Source organism: Nicotiana attenuata, chromosome 9, assembly GCF_001879085.1.
Source record: "Nicotiana attenuata strain UT chromosome 9, NIATTr2, whole genome shotgun sequence".
Taxonomy (NCBI): domain Eukaryota; kingdom Viridiplantae; phylum Streptophyta; class Magnoliopsida; order Solanales; family Solanaceae; genus Nicotiana; species Nicotiana attenuata.
Window position 1 is genome coordinate 42484651 of NC_031997.1, and position 12327 is coordinate 42496977.

Below are 12327 nucleotides of genomic sequence, written 5' to 3' on the forward strand. Positions count from 1 at the left end.
TATCAAAATTAAGAACGTCAACACCTAGAATAGTCTTACAAGTTTCTAACTTAATTAGCATGTGCATTCACGAGAAGCTTCTAGAGATCTATAGCACTACTATTAAATGCAATTAACTCCCTAAGAAATAGGCAGAATAGCCTAAATGGCACTTATACTTGTGCCACTTTGTCATCCCGGTTCCCAAACTTAATGAAGTTTCATCTAGACACCTCTACTCGTTCAAAAGTAATATTATAAACCCTTTTGACCATTGACCAAGCCTATGTGGCATTTGCTTTGCTAAGTTGGATAAAATGCGTGACTACACGCTTTAAGAAGCGAGTAAAAGTTTATGATTCTAACTAAAAATACCAAAAAATAAAAAGAAAAGAAAAAATAAAGGGGGTTAACGCCGAGAAGCATTCAAGCGTCTTCCAATCTCCAATTTTCTTTTCCTTCTACCCCTTTCTCCTCTCATCTTTTCCTCTTTTTTTTTGACGTCGTGCTCAAAGGTGGTATAGGGGATTGAATCTTTTCGTCTTTTTTTTGGCTTTGTTATTACGGTTTTGGTTAGCGGTTGTGCTTGAGATTTTAGAAAGTCTTAATTTTGGGGAGGTATTGTTAGAGCTAGTGATGTTTGTGGGGTTCATATGGATTGTTGTTCTTGTTGGGATGTTGGTGGGATGGGCATGGAAGCTCAAGTGGGCTAATCTTGCCCTGATTCTTTTGATTCACCAGATATTTTTTGCCTTTTCTTCTTCCGGTATGCTCCTCCAGAACTTGTAATCTGGGTTTGATTCCCTCAATCCTCTCAAATTGCAACTTCCCACCGGCATTTCTTGAATCAAAGAAACTCAGTCCCTACTAATGGTTGATTTTCAGAGAGAGAAAGGCATGAATGTGTTTGTGAGAGAAAACTTTAGGATTCAACTTTTTCTTTTCCAAAAATAATTTTTATGAATAAAAATAATGACATGGAATATTTTTATCTGATGTGGATAATATAGTGAGACGATTGAGGAACACACGCGGTCAGAAGGGTTTAAAATATTACTTTTGAACGAGTAGAGGTGTCTAGATGAAACTTCATTAAGTTTGGGGACCGGGATGACAAAGTGGGACAAGTATAAGTGCCATTTAGGCTATTCTGCCTAAGAAATAAAAGGTGCAGTGGCAGTTAGGGTCTGAGGTGAAGCTAGCCCTTCGATTACGGATTCGGCCGAATCCTATAATTTTGTCTAAATTTCAAATTTGTTAAGAAATTATTAAATATGGACAAATTATTAAGTTAGAACTCAATAAATTAAAAGAACTAAAATTCCGAACCCATAAATTTCAACTCTTGAATGCTAGGGTTTGTACATCTTTTATTGCAATATATTAATAGCATAACTACCTCACTGTGGATAATATGACTCACACGCCATAATTTGCAATAAATCCCATCTACCAAATTTTAATGCCTGTACCTTTTTTTTTTCTTTTCCGATAAGGGATAAGTCTTTAGCTTTTTAAATTACTTAGATAACGAATATTCTTTTATTCCATGTTATATGGAAATTTCTATATAAGAGAAATTTAAACTATTTTCAGCTTGAGTTTTCATTATACAAGTCTTGAAATATAGGATTGTACATGTCACGATCCAAAATTCATTAAGGGTTGTGATGGCGTCGGACACCATTGTCAGACAAGCCAACATTAAATAACTAGTAACTTCTCGTTTTAGATATTTCTGAATTCACTTCTTTTATACATTTAAACAATAAAGAATAAATTATACTAAATAAATAATGATATCTTTAACAATTTCAAATACTGACTAGTCCCATAGGCATCCCAGAACCCGGTGTCACAAGTGCATGAGCAATTACTAAGGAATCGAATAAAGTACAATAACTGTCGGGAATACAAATTGGACAGAAAGTAAATACAATACGCTGAAAGAGACTATACTGGCTGCAGGTCGCCTCGAAAAATGCAGGTCACCTAGTCCCCGTATCATCCATGCTGCTACGCCCAGTAGGCCACTAGAAATACATGTGCATGTGCAACAAAAATGCACAGCAAGTGTAGCATGAGTACGAAAACAATGTGTACTCAGTAAGTATCCCTTCTAATCTCGAAGAAGTAGAGACGGGAGGTTGACTTCGACACTTACTAGTGGTCCAATAATGATACGTCAATAATATAGTAAATCGAGGATTTTTATAAACATGATTGTAATTCAATAAAATGAAGCAAGTAAACAATTCTTTTTTTTATAGGAAAATTCCCAATTCCTTTTCATCATTTATACATTTATTCTCAAGCCGGGAAGAAACAATATCACATCAATAAATTTCAAGGCAAGCAATACAAGCATGCACAAATCATGCCGAGGTCGTACGGCCTGATCCAACAATATATAAACTGTGCACTGCCAGAGGGTCGAATGGAGCGAACCATAAATGCATCTATTTAATCTACCGAGGCGTTTGGCCCGTTCCACAATACATAAACACATTCAACAGTCAAATCAATAACTCATCAAGGAGCAATTATTCAGGAAAAGGCAAGTTTCTCTTCTAAAAGTCAAGAAATGATATCTAGCCTTTTAGAAATTCATTTACACGTTCGATATGTTTTAAGCATTTTTAAATTTGTCAACAAGGTTGCAAATATTACAAGTAAAGCTTGTTTTTGGGCCCTAAACTATCCGGACTTAAGCATAATAATAGCTACGCACGGACTCTCGTCACCTCGTGCATACGTAGCCCCCACAAATAGGAGCACATAACCAATTAACTCACCTATGGGGACAATTCCCTCTTACAAGGTTAGAAAGGAGACTCACCTCGCTCTGAAGTTCCATAGCCGGCATTCCACGCCCTTCCGAAGACTCAAATTGATGCAAAACGCTCAAAAACTAGCCAATAATTATGCAAATCCATTAATATATGTTCAGTTACTCATAATAATCTAATTTATAATAATTCCTAACCCCGATCGAAAAGTTAACAAAAACGCCCTCGGACTCACGTGCCCGGATTCCGAAAGTTTTCGAAGATAAAGTTTACCCATAACCTCACGAACTCAAATATATAATTTACTCTCAATTTCATGTCCAAAATCGTGGTCAAAATCCAAGAATACGAATTTTCTAGGTTTTTCCTCAAACTCCAAGCTTCTACCAATTTCCATGCTTTAATCCGTAATAATAGCATGTATTTAACTCACAAGGGGTGGAATTAACTTACCTAATGTTTGATGATGAAATTCCAATCTTCAAAGGCTCCAAAATTGCCCAACCAAGAAGAAAAATGGAGGATCATGGGCCAAATCCCGATTCTTAAAGAACTCACTGCCTCCAGCACTTCCGCACCTGCGGTCAGTTGACCGCTTCAGAGGTTCCGCAGGTGCGGCCCAACCACCGCATTTGCGGTCCTTCACCAGGCCCCCTGCTTCCGCTTTTGCGCTTCTCCTTTCGTAGGTGTGGTCCCGCTTCTGCGGCAACACGACCGCATCTGCGGTCCCAGCCTTCTCCCTTCTAAGCCGCACCTGCGCCCCTTTGGCCGCTTCTGCGGCTCCGCACCTGCAGCCAAAACCTCGCAGGTGCGGTTACACCAGATACCAGCTGCTGAAATCCTTCTTCAAATTCCTAATTTGTACCGTTAACCATCCGGAATCCGCCCGAGGCCCCCGGGACCCCAACCAATTATACCAACCAGTCCCATAACATAATGCGGACCTGCTCGAGGCCTCAAATCACATCAAACAATGCCTAAGTCACGAATCACACCCCAATTCGAATTTTATGAAATTTAGAACTTCAAATTTCTACATTCGATGCCGAAACCCATCAAATCACGTCCGATTGACCTTAAATTTTGCACACAAGTCCTATTTGACATTACATACCTACTCGAGCTTCCAGAATTGGAATCCGACCCCGATATCAAAAAGTCCATTTCCGGTCAAACTTCTCAAAACCTTCAAATTTCTATCTTTAGCCAAATGACTCAAAAATGACCTACAGACCTCCGAATTCACTTCCGATCGCGCTCCCAATACCAGAATCACCATACGGAGCTATTCCCAGATTCAGAATCCCAAACGGACATCGGTAGCACTGAAATGCACTTCAACCCAAATTTATGAAATTCTTCCAAAAATGCTAACTTCCACAATAGGTGCCGAAACGTTCCCGGGTCTTCCAAAACCCGATTCGGACATACGCCCAAGTCCGAAATCATCATACGAACCTGCTGGAACCTTCGAATCCCGATTGCGAGGTCATTTACTCAAAAATCCAATCTTAGTCAATTCTTTCAACTTAAAGCTTCCGAAATGAGAATTCTCTTTCAAAATCAACTTCGAACTTCCCGGAATTCAATTCCGACCATGCGTACAAGTCATAATACCTGAAATAAAGCTGCTCATGGCCTCAAACTGCTGAACAACGCGCTAGAGCTCCAAACGACCGGTCAGATCGTTACGGTACAAGTGGAGAATTTCACCTAAAGTTTCTTCAATATCTCCTAATAGGGACTACAAAACAAAAATGGAATATCAATCATGCAAAAAGTTAAATAATAAAGAAATAACTACGTTACAAGTAATCGAACACAAGTACGTACTACGTAGTAGTTTATCCGTATCAACCAAGAAAACATCGACCTTGCAATTTTCTTTTTTCACTTTCTCTTTGAAATTTTACCTCAAAATTGACTTACTCTTATTCCAAATATATAGTTATAGAATATACTACTACTACAACAACAACAATATTAAAAAGTATATTCTCACAAGTGGGTATTGGAAGGATAGTATGTACGCATTCCTTATCCTTACCTTGTGAAGATGGAGAGGCTGTTTCCGTAAGACCATCGGCTCAATACAACTTAATTATAGAATATCACACCCATATTTCTTTTGGTAAATTAGAAATTCCAACGAGAAAGATGTTTAAACTTCTTATATACTCCTAACTTGGTAGAGTATTTGTGGGATTATTTGCATCATATGACGTTGTTTGAGGTCATTCTTTAAATTTTTATCCATGTTTAATCCAACGGACTAATTTAGCTTTTAAAAGCGGTTTAATTCTTTTTTATAGATAAATTTAGCCTATTGCGCTAAGGGGAACCTAATTTCAAGAACAACAACAATAACTTACCCAGTGTGATATAGATTTAGCCCGTTGCGCTAACAGGGAATATTATTTCAAGAACGACAACAATAACAACAACAACATATCCGGTGTGATTCCACAAGTAGGGTTTGCGGAGGGTGGGATATACGCAAACCTTACCCTTACCTTGTGTGTGAGGTAAAGAGGCTATGACCTTACCCCTACCTTGTGTACGGGCAACATAATTTCAATAGCGGCCTAAAAAGGGGCCATTTATGCAAATGTCCTTTATGTGTGCATTATGACAAGAGGGGTTGCTCTAGTGGTGAGCACCCTTTACTTCCAACCAAGAGGTTGTGAGTTCGAGTCACCCCAAGAGCAAGGAGGGGAGTTCTTGGAGGGAGGGATGCCGAGGGTCTATTGGATACAACCTCTCTACCCCCAGAGTAAGGGTAAGGTCTGCGTACACACTACTCTCTCCAGACTTCACTAGTCGTCCTCGTCCTTTATTTGTGCATTAGTTAAGTGATTTATGGCTCGTCAATTTTCTCACCTCCAACCCTTTAAATATGCTTTGTAATCAAGAACATCACCCATACAGTCAACAAACTTTCCCCTTACTATAATCTTTTATCCTTCAACTTCTTCTTTCCAAAGGAAAAAACCATCCAATCAAAATAACCCCAAAAAGAGAAAAAATTTAATTTCAAGAAATGGTTTCTTCAAAATCAGAAACTGGTCTAATTTACAACATCAAGTTTTCCTCAGTTGGACCAGCAAATGTAACAGGACAAGATGTAGTTTATGAGCCTAGCAATATTGATTTAGCCATGAAATTACACTATTTGAGAGGGATTTATTACTTTAATGGCCAAGTATTTCAAGATGTAACCATATATCAAGTTAAGGAGCCAATATTTTTATGGTTTAACCATTTTTATATGACTGCTGGTAGATTTAGGAGAGCAGAATCTGGGAGGCCATATATAAAATGCAATGACTGTGGAGCTAGGTTTATTGAAGCACAATGTGATAAGACTTTGGAAGAATGGCTAGAAATGAAAGATGTTTCTCTTGAGAAATTACTTGTTTCTAATCAAGTTCTTGGTCCTGATTTGGCTTTCTCCCCTCCAATCCTCATACAGGTACTGCTCCTTCTTGAAATTAATTAGGTTTTTTCTACTTTAATTATCCAATATTCAATGTACACTGGCTCGACTAATTAGGGTTTGCATCGGGTAGCTGCATATTAAAAAAATAAAATTCTTCTTACCAAAAAGTTCTTCATTCTCATAATTCAAACCCGAGACCTAGCATTGGTTTTACTCTTGCTTGGAGGTAGAAGAAAGGGGATAGCTTATTGGAGGGGTATTTTTATGTTTAAAGAAAGTTTATTTTTTCGAGGGCTATAGTAAAATCCAAACAGAACGAAAAGATATAAAATAAGGTTATTCTTATATCTCTTTTTGGATATTCCTCACTATCCCACACATTTAAAATTACAAAAACGAAAGAATAAAAAGATATGTTTGATATGATTGTAATTTATATATTGGATAGAAATATGTTTAGTTGACAGCCTTTTTTTGTTTTAATAAAGGTTGTATTTGGACTAATTTGTAGCTAATTTATCCCATACTTGTTAGTTGTTACCTCTTTGTAACATGAGTATCCAATAGCTTGGTCGCACCTAACGACGTGACCAACTGGTTAATGAAGTGGTTGAGAACAAATGAGGTTCATGTTCAAATTCTAACTTAGCCAGAAAATACTAGGTGATTTCTTTCTATTGTCTAAGCCTTGGTGGATAAAGTTACCTGATACCTGTTGCTTGTAGGAGGTAGAAGATATCCTTAAAATTAGTCGAGGTTCACACCAACTGACTCGAACACTATAGTTATTGGAATAAAAAGTATCACATAATTTGGTCTACTAATACTTGATAGATGCATAACTCCTTTCAATTTTTAAATAAATGAAAGTAAAACTAATGCCACAAACCTTCTCTCATGTTTTCGTTCTTCCTTTATACCCAATTCTTTTTAATCATTCGGTATTCAAAATTCATTAAATCGATTAATTCGAATTCCGTTAAATGAAGCTAACAAAATGGGATAAAATGCTTCTTACTGGAACTTGCCCATGCCATGTGTTCAAATTCAAGATTTCTAGTTAAGGTTAAAGAAACCTTACCGTAGTTTTTTTTTTCTTTCTAATATTTAAATAGTGCCTAATTAAAAAATAAAAAGAAAAGGATGCTTGTACTCACATTAAATTTGCTAACTCAATTAATTTTACTGTGTCTAGAGGTTTCCATTTGTTAGCTTTGTATTGCTCCCATCTTACTTAACGGGGCCCTTCGTTCAATTCTAGTTATTCCACCATACTTCGGCTGTACCCCAACTATTTGCTTCAAACATATACTCCCTCCTTATGTTAACTGTCGTGGTTACTAAAAATAGTTGTCTTAAATTATTTATCATTTTAGAAGTTCAAGACAAAATTAATTTTTTTTCTTCTTTTTTACCCTTAGTAATAATTGTTCTTGAAGACGGAGATAACACACAAAATAGAATAAAACTCAATGAAGAGAGATTATATCTTACGACATAAATAAGGGTAAAATAGTCCGATCCCTTTTCTAATTAATATTTCTTACGGGGCGTGTAGAAAAGAAACATGATACATGATTTAAGACGGAGGGAGTATCATATAATGTGTACAATCATTCAAATTTCGAGAAAAAATTAATTAGGTCCAACCAAGTGGCAATTCTTTCCCAATCGTATTAAAGATCGTATGGTTGTATATTGTGAGATATTATTTCAACTAGTTGAGGTAGCTGTGGTAGCCTTTAATAACTCAAGACTTTAATAAATGTACCTGTAAATGTACCATTTAAAGGAAATAGACCAGAAAATACCGCCATTATTATATTTTTTAAAATAACATAAAATTAGATAAAAATATATAAGATGATGCATTAATGTTCTATAAATCCAGATCAACAATTGTTTGAGAATCGATTTTGTACGCATAATAGTATATATAAATAGCAATACTTTCTAAGTCAATAAATAGAAAAACATATCATATGAATAACAATCAAATACACTTAACAGGAATAACAAGAATGAAATGATGTGGCAATTTTTATAGTTGGTTATGTTGCACGGCCATTTATACATTTGCATCCATATTTAGTTAAGGGAATTTTTGAAAAATGTTATTTTTGTTTAATTTACCAATTTAGCTATATGAGTTATTACATTTTCGTTTATTTTATATTACTTTTTGACGAAAAGGTAAACATCTTTACTTTTCCTTTTTTTTTTTTTTAACCTTTTCTTGTTGGTAATTTGATAGTTGACTCATTTATATCTTGGGCTATCAATGTAGCATACAAAATTCAAATGTGGAGGAGTTTCATTGGGCCTAAGTTGGGCCCATGTACTTGGAGACGTATTCTCAGCCACTGAATTTATTAACTTTTTGGGAAAAGTAGTTGTTGGGTACCCACCCGTCCGACCCAATAACTTGGCCCATTCATTGACCAAAGCAAACTCAACCCAAACCCTGCAAAAGATTGTGGAGGATCCACTTTCAATAAAACGGGTCGCCCCAGTTGAAGATCATTGGATTGCCAACAATAGTTGCAAAATGGAGTCATTTTCAATCCATGTTACTGCCTCCAAATTGGACCAACTACAATCAAGAACAGAAATTCAAGGCGCATTTGAATCACTATGTGCTATTATTTGGCAGTCCATTTCAAGAATTAGAGATGGGCCTGAGCCCAAAATTGTAACAATTTGTAAAAAGGGTGACGAAAAGAAAGAAGGCCTTGTTGGGAACAATCAAGTCATTAGTGTGGTAAAGGTTGATCACTCAATTAGAGAAGCTAATCCTAGTGACTTAGCAAGGTTAATTAAAAATGAGACTATCGATGAGCGATTAAAGATCGATGAAGCCATCGAGAAAGATCATGGAGTATCGGACGTTGTTGTTTACGGAGCTAATTTGACTTTTGTGAACATGGAAGGTGCTGATCTTTATGGATTCAACTGGAAGGGACACAAACCGATGAAAGTAAGTTACTTAATCGATGGAGTTGGCGATGCAGGGACCGTCGTGGTGCTTCCGGCCGGGCCAAATGATTCTAGCAAGGATGCTGATGAAGGAAGGATTGTGATCATGACTTTGCCTGAGGATGAGATAATGAAGTTGAAATTTGAGCTAAGCAAGGAATGGTCTATTGCTTGAGGTTAAATGTATTTGTTTCATTCTTGTTCAATAGTTTAATTTGGTATGAGGTCCAAAGACACTATGTTTAATAACTACTCTATGTAATGCTATTTAGAGATTAACCGGTATTTATTTTATCCAGAAATTTTAAATTAAAAATCGTAACTTCAGGACAATTCAAGATATCTTATTTTAAAAAACTGAAATTCAGGACAAACTGGCTAATTTTTAAATAGCAGCCTCCAGAGTGAGTACCTGATGTCATTTCTACTCTATGTATTGTGTTGGAAATGTTATTACCTATGTGTCTTTCTTCTGAAAAGCATTGGCCCAGAATTGTAAACATAGGAGAATATAAATTAGTGGTTGTTGGTTTGCAACATTACTTAAGTTGTGCTTTACCCCCCCCCCCCCCCCTCCCTTTTTTTTTTTATCAAATGAAAGTAAACAATATACATATATTAGAGCAAACAAAAATAACCACTCCCAACAAAACCAAAAATAGAAAATAATCCTAATCTTTATTTTTTACTAATTTTAAAGAATACAGAGTATATAATCGGCACATAATCAATGTGTACGATGATTATACACTTGTTATATAAAATGTATAAAGCTCTGCGTCGAGAGAAAAATAATATATACATGTTCAATTTCAGGTAGACATAACATATAAGAAAAATATGATCAAGATATATGGATTTAAAGTATCAATAACTGTAACTGAATTTTATTAATGATAATCGCATCTTTTTATTTTATCTAGCATCATGGAACTTACTAGTACAAATTGATAAAAACCATAATGCTTTCTCGAATTAACAATATTTCTTTTTTTTAAATTAATCAATGGTGACAATTTGCAAGACATTCTTCATAAGAAGGATAGCATCCCGAAGCCGAGACACAACACCATTTGGCTGGTGCACCAGGAACTTGGATGCATGGATCGATTAAAACTTTTGCTTTAACTCTTGTACTTTCGTCACCTGCATTTTGTGAAATAAATTTTTTTATACGGTCATATCAACTAAAATATAACAAAAGGTAACCGTACAAAAAACTACTTCATATTGTTTGCATTTTCCTTTGTTAATAATAATAATAATAATAATAATAATAATAATAATAATAATAATAATTAAAAAAACTAAGTTTAAAAGGAATTAATAAGGACATACAATGATGAAGAGCCAACATGGAAAACAAAACCATGCAAAGTAGCAACACTGATTGATTGAAGGGAGAATTTTGTAGTGGCCATGGAATTTAAGATATGATTTAGTGCTAAAATATCAAAATATAGTGAGAAATAATTATGGAATTCTCCAAATATATAGACCTATGAAAGTAATTGATTTGGTAATTAACACAGACCAATGATTAATTTACCAAGTTATTTCCTAATTTCTTATAATCTAGCTAGAAATACAATATTGAAAATCTTAACTACTTACCTTTTTCATGCTTTAATTGAACACCCCACGCTATGGTAATTAGAATATGAGAAATTTTCATAAAGCACTATCTTTTAGTGGTAATTAGCTATTTATAGATACCATTAGCTATATTACGGATTGTAGATACGTTTTCTGCTGTTATAAGATGTATTAGATGTATTTAAGCTACCGTATTCATGAATATAGTAGCAAAAATAGGCATGAATCAGGAAAGTCCAACTAATCAGTTGTTGTATTCGACTGTATTCATGGCGTGAAACATGGGATTACAGCTGGACAGATTATTATATTCGACTGTATTCACGGCGTCAAATAGGGGATTACACTGTTTTTAAACGAAAAGTGAATCAATTAACATAATAGACTCCTAATATAACTCAACAAACTCAATTATAACACACAAATTTTGTATTTCCAGTTATAAAAAAGATTTTCAACTGAAAAATACCCCAAAAATATAGTAATCTTCAAAGAAATTATATAATACATTTGAATACATAAATATACTAATTAAAAATATATATGAATACATTAATGGAATATAGCGAGACTGTGAATACAATAAAATATATGGAATACAACTGAGATACACTGAAATACAATGAAAAAAAGACAATGAGTACAACGAAATACATAAAATACAGCGAGATACATTGAAATACACTTAAAAAAAGGTAACAGAATCTTCAAGTTGCCCAGCCCCAAACTCTGTCATCTTTGTTCAAGAACAACCCTAATGTCGTCTCGTCGAGAGGGCCGCGATTCTGATTCGAAAATCTCAAAAGCCGATGCAGAATTACAGAGGTCAGTGGATAGAAGACGACTCCTTACCCAATCAAAAGGCAGACATAGGCTAGCGAAAGGTAATGAATCTAAGGAAGAGAATAACCACCATAGTGAAGCATCGCCGAATTCTGTAGAATCAACTAGACTTGAATACCTGGAAAACATCCAATATTTGGTCGATTGCCTACTCTATCAAAACCAATCAATGTGTATAGATTACTTAGAGACCAGAACTGTAGAATAATACCACAAAGAAAGAGACGTGGAAAAATAAAATATAGAATGAGAGAGAAAAATAATACAAAGAGTATTTTATGGCTTAAGGGTAGGAGGTAACTATAAATAGATATTTGGCTATAAAAATCAAAAGGTAGCTATGGAATATAATTTTTTAAAAGGGTATTTATTTAAAATAAATAAGGTATCAACCTTTGCTATAGGAGGTAAAAATTTCTTAGAATATTAATACAAAAAAAGATATTATCTTACTTTCTATAAAGATTTAAACGCAAAATTGCAAACGTTTGACACGAAATTGATATGCCCCTAATAGGGGTGTACAAACCGAACTGGAAAAACGCACCAAATCGAAAAGTCAAACCAAACTGATTAAAAAACCCGATTAGGTTTGGTTTCATTTGGTTTGGTATTTAGTAAAAAAAATTCGAAACACACACACACACACACACACAAAATTTCGAAACACACACACACACATACAAAATTTTGAAACACACACAC

General features: G+C 35.0%; 1 protein-coding gene across 1 annotated transcript; it reads left to right on the forward strand.

Moving 5' to 3' along the window:
* Window positions 5514-9636, forward strand: LOC109232317 (protein ECERIFERUM 26-like). Its single transcript, XM_019398048.1, has 2 exons — window positions 5514-6240; window positions 8495-9636. The coding sequence occupies exons 1-2, from the start codon at window positions 5809-5811 to the stop codon at window positions 9356-9358; spliced, it is 1296 nt and encodes a 431-aa protein (XP_019253593.1). The 5' UTR covers window positions 5514-5808; the 3' UTR covers window positions 9359-9636.

Excerpts from the sequence above, each read along its gene's own strand:
- LOC109232317 (XM_019398048.1), top strand. The coding sequence starts at position 5,809 with ATGGTTTCTTCAAAATCAGAAACTGGTCTAATTTACAACATCAAGTTT. Across the intron at positions 6,241-8,494 it reads CCCCTCCAATCCTCATACAG|CATACAAAATTCAAATGTGG; the intron begins GTACTGCTCCTT and ends CTATCAATGTAG.